Source organism: Triticum aestivum, chromosome 3D, assembly GCF_018294505.1.
Source record: "Triticum aestivum cultivar Chinese Spring chromosome 3D, IWGSC CS RefSeq v2.1, whole genome shotgun sequence".
Classification (NCBI taxonomy): domain Eukaryota; kingdom Viridiplantae; phylum Streptophyta; class Magnoliopsida; order Poales; family Poaceae; genus Triticum; species Triticum aestivum.
In genome coordinates, this window is record NC_057802.1 from 4,987,423 (window position 1) to 4,994,248 (window position 6,826).

Genomic DNA, 6,826 nt, shown 5'->3' on the forward strand with positions numbered 1-6,826 from the left:
TCGGATGCCCAGCCGAGCCACACACCGGGACTGGGTCCCATACCGGACCGACGCACTCTCAGAGGCAGCTGCCGCCATCTTCCACCGGTCCATCTCCAGAGCCGAAACTGACCCATCGACCTTGCCTGGCCTGCCGTCGACGCCACCACGGCGCCAGACAACTCCACCATCCTGCACGTATCCGTCCACATGCACTCGTCGCCGAACCTCCACGGCACCATATGCCACCGGGATCCGCCGTCGGTCTTGCGATGGATGAGACATCTCTCTTTCGCTTGTCCTGTCCAACAAGCACTTGCTCCAAAACGATGCCCTTAGGAGGGACAATGGCATCAAAGGTACCATCATCGTCCGATCCGGTAGATTCAGATCTAGGGTTTCCCCTGGAGCATCACGAGTGGGGTGCCATGACCTGCAACAACGATGCCTCGAGAAGGGAACGACGTCATAAGACGCCACCATCGTCTGCCATGACCAAAGTCGCATCCCCCAACCTTGCAGCTGGCTGGAACCGAACGGAGCCTCGCCGTGGAGACGAGGGCTGCCGTCGGCACGCCGGCAGGGAGCCTCCAGCCGCCCCTCAGCAGTCCTCCTCGCGCCACCGGCCGGCCAAGGCCGTACCGAGAGGTATCTGGACAGGACGTCAGATCCGCAGCAATTGGAGCCTCCCATGCGCCCGCGGCCACCACACCGCCGGCGATGTAGGTTCCCATCACCGCCACACAGTAGGGGCGTCGCCCTGACTGCCGCCCCTGGCCTCCCCGAGTGAGACTCCGCCTCCGCCTCACGGGATCTGCCGCGGCGACCACCCGCCCTGGATCTGTAGGGCCCGCCACCACCGCGGCCCTTGCCGGCGGCAGCGACAGCTGGGGATGGAGGAGCGGGGAGGGCTGGCGGCGTGGGATCTGGGGCCCCTGGCGTCGCCCAAGGGGAGGGCTTTTTTGTTATATCACCGAGTGAGACGCCTGGGGGTTCCTCCTGCAGTTTCATATAGCCCAAAGTAATGTGCATACTCCTATCCGAATATGTCTTGAAGTATTTGGCTCTACTCCATTTAGCCACGTCCCAAACTGGAGCAGGGGCAAAGCTCCCATGTAAGCATTGGGGTCAATTGACCCTAATGAAATTAGGTAATTCTTCATTAGCTTAGTACTAATTACTGCCCATTTATAGAAGATGACCCCACTGTCATAGACATGACCCCATCAAACTTTTTTTCTAGCTTCGCCCTTGATTTGGAGGAGTGATATTAAAGGCTGTATGAATTGAACGCCATAATAGTTTGGCCAGCGGACAATCGAGAAAGAGGTGTTTAATAGCTTCATCTTGGCCAGCGGACAACCTCTGCGAATGGTGCTTTACCATGTCAAGCTCATGCGTTTATTGCAAGTTTCATCTAGTTAGATGTGTACAATTCTGTCAAAGGCTAGTTATTTAGGATTGAAGAAAAATGAGGACGTCCAGCTGGTGAAATCAAAAGAATAGACTAAACATTTAGGACTGAAGAAAAATGAGGACGTCCAGCTGGTGAAATCAAAAGAATAGACTAAACATTTATTTTCAGAGACCATGGAATTTTCATAGCCACAGAACAAGGCAAACGTCTCATTGGAGGTTAAAGCAGACAAGGAAGCAAGTTAGCAACTTTTTATACTCCCTGACTTCCATCTTTACTCCAGTATATTTCAAGGACTTGCCTCTTGTCACTCTGCTGCTAATCTATCTTCTCACCTATGAATCCTAAGTAGACACAGCATCGGTAGAACAAGATTTTGTAAGAACTTGTTCATCTCGCCGCTGCAGCAAACATGGACCTGAACACCATAGGAGTGTTAGAGATAATCACGATTAGGCATCTGAGTCCGGCACGGACTCGTAGCCAAGGCCGAGTCGGCTGTGTATAGGTAGATAGGTAGTGTTATATATACCTGTACGTGGTTCCCCCTGTAAGGATCAGATCAAAGTAATACAAAACATAGGTGCGACACGCACCTATTAGCCATCAACTTGCGGCCTCGTATTGCCTCTTTACGATCCAGCGGCGACTTTGCATGTACGTGTACGTGCTTGTACAGCCGGCCGATAGCTAGCTTGATCTAGCTAGCTTCCAACGTGCGTGCGTCTCCTTGGCGAAACCACACGGCCGTCTAGTGCAACTAGCGGCTGCTGCGTACGTACGTGCACCGGCGGAAAGTACTCGTCCGGAGCGACGTCCGACACGTTCCTGTTGCCATCAATCCAGCGTCCAGTATTCTCGCGTGCGTGCGTTGTGTCGGCGGCGTGTACGTAGGTCCATGCATGTACTAGTTACTAGCTAGCTACGTACGGGAGAATCGATCCAGCTGTGTGTGTGCCTGTTTATTGCATACGTGTGTATCTCCAGGAAGAAGACAGCTTGTGCGTACGTGTGAGCGACGGCCGAAAGCACAGGTCGCCGAATCGCGTTGTACAAAGTACGCCGGAAAGTACTCGGCGTACGGGACTGTGCCAACAAGGAGAATGTCAGTCAAGGTCGATAGCTGCACCCTACGAACCAACTGCCAGACCTGGAAATGGGATACTGCCATAAGCCTAGGGATTCAAGCCCAAGCCCCCATCCCGCCCTGATGTCCGCGCTCCAGCGGTACTCGGCCAAGGCACCCCGGACGGTTTGCTGCTTCCTAGTGCGACGCAAGGCATGTTTTTCTACTTTTTTTAACTAACTTCCCAAAATTTGTTTAATATCTTTAGCACTAAGTGTACATTATATGCGCAGATGCGTTTGATATTTCTCCTGGTTTCTATTTTCTGCAAATTATAAGTTAGAATGGATAGCATTTCAACTGTGCACGGATGATAGAATACTAAAATAGACAAATATGTAGAAGGCTTTTTCTTTACAGGAGTAACAGAAAGCATTTCCGTAGTATGTGGCTAATTCCAACGATGACCACACTACAAGCTCACAAAAAAAATCAGCAAGCCTTATCGTAAAGTGAAACTCAGCACTCGGTGCTTTACCATGCCCAGTTCATGAGAATTACTACAATGAGTCTGATCTTTTTTTGATATATGCCTATTGTATATTAACTGGTTTTCACTTCAATTAGCATTTTGATGGTAAATGGTTTTCACTTGATAGCAAGGGAATGGTAACTGCATACCAGCTATAGACTCTGCATGTCCGTGACGTGGTAAGATCTCTTGACAGACTCGTGGGTGCTCTATCAAAGTTATCGTTTCTGATCTTCGTTACATGGAAGTATGGAACATCTTAATCATCACAGCACGCCCTTGACAACCATCCATGTCCGGCAGTTTTTTTGTGGCTCCAGTAACAGCGAGACTTAGTATTCGCCACTCCCAGTACCCTGTACTCTTCTCCTCTCCTCCTCTTGTTTTTTGTTGCTTGACTCGAATATCCAGTCAACTCTTTCTTTTTCAAAGCCAACATGTATCAATACAAGTTCGTCATGGAGATAATGCAATGGAAAACGACCTATCAGGAATTAAATGGTTAATGTAATGGATGGAAGGGAAGTTTGGAATTCTCTTGGAGTACTAGAGGATATATGTGTGGTGAAATGGCATGAATGGTCTAAACAGTAATAGAGCCATGGAACAATATGAGCCATACAACACGTATGGCACAGGTTTTTGTGGCAGCTGGAATTCCTGCCCAGGCACATAACTTTCAAGACAAGCGCCGCCCCACTCCTCACCAGAGGTTAAAGCAAACAGCCATTTTTAATACTCCTGGCTTTCTCTTCTTCCATCTTCATATGCAATACATCCCATGGATTTGCTTAAATTTCTTGTGACGCCGCTGCTGCTATCTCTTCTAACCTATCAAACCTATGTGGGCGCAGCATCGGATGATGAAGATTTCTCCAAACAATGTTCATCTCAGAGGTGCAGCAAACATAGACCTGAGATCCGGTTCCCGTTCCGGCTGTCAACTCAACCACCATCATGTGGCGCACCTGGCATGCAGTTATCATGCTCCGGGGGTGACATAATCCTGGATCACCCTGTTCTTGGCTCCTGCAAAGTGACCGAGATCTATTACAGACACCGTGTCATCAACGTCACCCCGCTTGTGGAACCAGCGGCACAGTGCCCACTTCAGAAGCTCATCTCAACAAATTTAGCAACTGATGTGTACGAACTACCTCCATCACCAACGACCCTGGTACGTTGTTCAAGCGAATTCATACCTGCAGATCCATACAGTGTAGCTGGCCCAGCTGCTTGTCTCAGTAACAACGCAACCCAGTTCTGGTATTTGGCGGCGTCAGCTTATGCATACATATATGATCTACCACGGGACTGTGAGGCCGTTTCTAGAGGCATTCCAATACCCTACAACTATGATATAGATGGCCCAGACAAAGGAAACAAGTTTGTCTTCAACAAAAAAGCGAGTACAGTCATCAATTTTGGTGAAACAACATTCACTTGGCACCTCAGTAACCTTACCGATGTCTGCCAACAGTGTGAACATGAAGGTCGACACTGTGGATTCAGTTCACGCAGCCGTCAAGCATTCTGCCAGCCCCGTGGTATTCTTTCTTTTGCTTGGCGTTTCAATTTATTTCGGAACAAAAAATCAATCTCTTATATTCCGGGTTAACTGTTTTAAATCTTTCAACAGGATTTTCACCTATAGCTCAATTATTTTACAAACAAAATTGTAATGCAAATCATAGAAATTGTTAACTTGTTCAAGCACATATAGTCTCTAGGTTCACACCATGAAAGTTCCCCCCAAAAAACATTCATTTAGAGATGCAAGTGGCAATGCATCCACCTGATGCAGAGGCCGGGGAATTCCCCCTTTTCAAAAAAAAAAAGTGGCAAATTATATGGGGAAACTTATGACGGTTGACTAATTTGTAAAATTCTCATAAAACAGTAAGAGATAAACCTTAATTGACCATTTTTCAGATTGCTTTAGTCTTTTAGTACTGAAGATGAATAAACAATTGTAGAGCTATCACATAACAAGGGGATGCACTAATCAATATAACACCCTATGTCTGAGGTCCAATGTACATGAAGCCAACTGGAGGCCAACACATATATATGTCCTTCTTATGTCAACAGGAATCAGAAATTAGTTGTTCCAAACATACACTGTCTACATTAAGTCATGGCAAAACTAATGATATTCTTCCTACATGCAGGCACACATGTCATCCCAATTGCAGGTAATGATGCAACTATTATTTGTTTCAAAGTATAAATGAAATTCTTATCTGAATGCAGCTCACTAGTTTCATTTATTTTTAATCAGCAGCATCATCTGTAGCTGCATTTATAGCTCTTTCATTGGTGGTAGCCGCAACGCTCTACCTCTCCTTAAAGTCAAGGTATAATGAAGAGATAAATAAGAAGGTCGAAATGTTTCTCAAGGCATATGGCACATCGAAACCCACAAGGTACACTTTCCCCGAAGTTAGGAAGATAGCAAGACGGTTCAAGGATAAACTCGGCCAGGGTGGATTTGGAAGTGTATACAAAGGCGAGCTACAAAATGGAGTTCCTGTGGCAGTCAAGATGCTAGAGAGCTCTACAGGAGAGGGGGAGGAATTCATCAATGAAGTTGCAACCATTGGACTGATCCACCATGCAAATATCGTCCGTCTTTTGGGCTTTTGCTCCGAAGGAATGAGACGGGCTCTTATTTACGAATTCATGCCTAACGAGTCACTGGAGAAATACATATTCCCACATGTTTCCAATATTTCTCGACAACTCCTATCACCAAAAAAAATGCTAGATATTGCTTTAGGCATTGCCCGAGGGATGGAATACCTGCACCAAGGCTGCAACCAGCGCATCCTCCACTTTGACATCAAGCCACATAACATCCTGCTGGACTACAACTTCAACCCAAAGATCTCAGACTTTGGCCTTGCAAAGCTGTGTGCAAGGGACCAGAGCATCATTACCTTAACTGCAGCAAGAGGCACCATGGGATACATCGCACCAGAGCTATACTCTCGGAACTTTGGAGGGGTTTCGTACAAGTCAGATGTGTACAGTTTCGGCATGCTTGTGTTGGAAATGGTCAGTGGAAAGAGGAACTCAGATCCAAGTGTTGAGAACCATGACGAGGTATATCTCCCGGAGTGGATCTACGAGAGAGTAATCAGTGGGCATGAATGTGAGCTCACTTCAGAAATAACAGCAGAAGACAAAGAAAAGATGAGGCAGCTGACTATTGTGGCCCTGTGGTGTATCCAGTGGAACCCGAAGAACCGGCCTTCAATGACAAAGGTGGTAAACATGTTAACCGGGAGGCTGCAGAATCTACAGATCCCACCTAAGCCGTTCATCTCATCTGGAAATCATCCTATGCCCTAAAGCACGGAGAACATGCTGCCATGATTTGGTACATATTGCAGACATGCACTTAGTCCATGTGCTGCACAGCAATGCATAGCACTATATAGCATGCAGTATATTTCCACCTATTCACTGTATTAGCAGCACCTGATTGTATGAAAAATCGTCCGTCCCGATGCAATTAATATTACTACTAGGTATATGCAAGAACATTTGAGAACCACATCGAACTTTATTTGGAAACTGTAACAGTTCAAAATAGAGTGATCTGTTGGTTACCTTGGTCTGTTGTTTCAGAGATTTATCTCCATTTCAGTATTTCCTGCAGTGGATTGCTCCTCACAGAAGCCCTCAAGAAGCATGATTACTCCTGCAGCGCATTGCTCCTCACAGAACTGCTGAGGAAACATGATTACGCCCTTTGATTGCCATTTCTGAAGATACTGAAATGTACATTGCCCTGTTCCTTAAAATCCCAGCAATCCATATCCATAGC

At 46.8% G+C, this 6,826-nt stretch overlaps 1 protein-coding gene across 3 annotated transcripts; it reads left to right on the top strand.

Annotated features, from left to right (window-relative positions):
- Positions 1 to 1,967: 1,967 nt before the first annotated feature.
- On the top strand, positions 1,968 to 6,619 carry LOC123076787 (rust resistance kinase Lr10-like). Of its 3 annotated transcripts, XM_044498914.1 has the most exons (4): positions 1,968 to 3,706; positions 3,849 to 4,541; positions 5,166 to 5,189; positions 5,276 to 6,619. In XM_044498914.1, exons 2-4 carry the CDS (start codon positions 3,968 to 3,970, stop codon positions 6,346 to 6,348), a joined length of 1,671 nt encoding a protein of 556 aa, XP_044354849.1. In that variant the 5' UTR covers positions 1,968 to 3,706; positions 3,849 to 3,967; the 3' UTR covers positions 6,349 to 6,619. The 3 variants fall into 3 exon arrangements, with proteins under 3 accessions (XP_044354849.1, XP_044354847.1, XP_044354848.1); XM_044498912.1 differs by having other exon boundaries at positions 1,968 to 4,541; XM_044498913.1 differs by having other exon boundaries at positions 1,968 to 4,541; positions 5,279 to 6,619.
- The last annotated feature ends 207 nt before the right edge of the window (positions 6,620 to 6,826 follow it).

Bases quoted from the DNA above. Each gene is read 5' to 3' on its own strand.
- LOC123076787 (XM_044498912.1), top strand. From the start codon at position 3,776: ATGGATTTGCTTAAATTTCTTGTGACGCCGCTGCTGCTATCTCTTCTA. The intron at 4,542-5,165 runs GTATTCTTTCTT...TCCTACATGCAG, and splicing joins AGCATTCTGCCAGCCCCGTG to GCACACATGTCATCCCAATT. The intron at 5,190-5,275 runs GTAATGATGCAA...ATTTTTAATCAG, and splicing joins ACATGTCATCCCAATTGCAG to CAGCATCATCTGTAGCTGCA.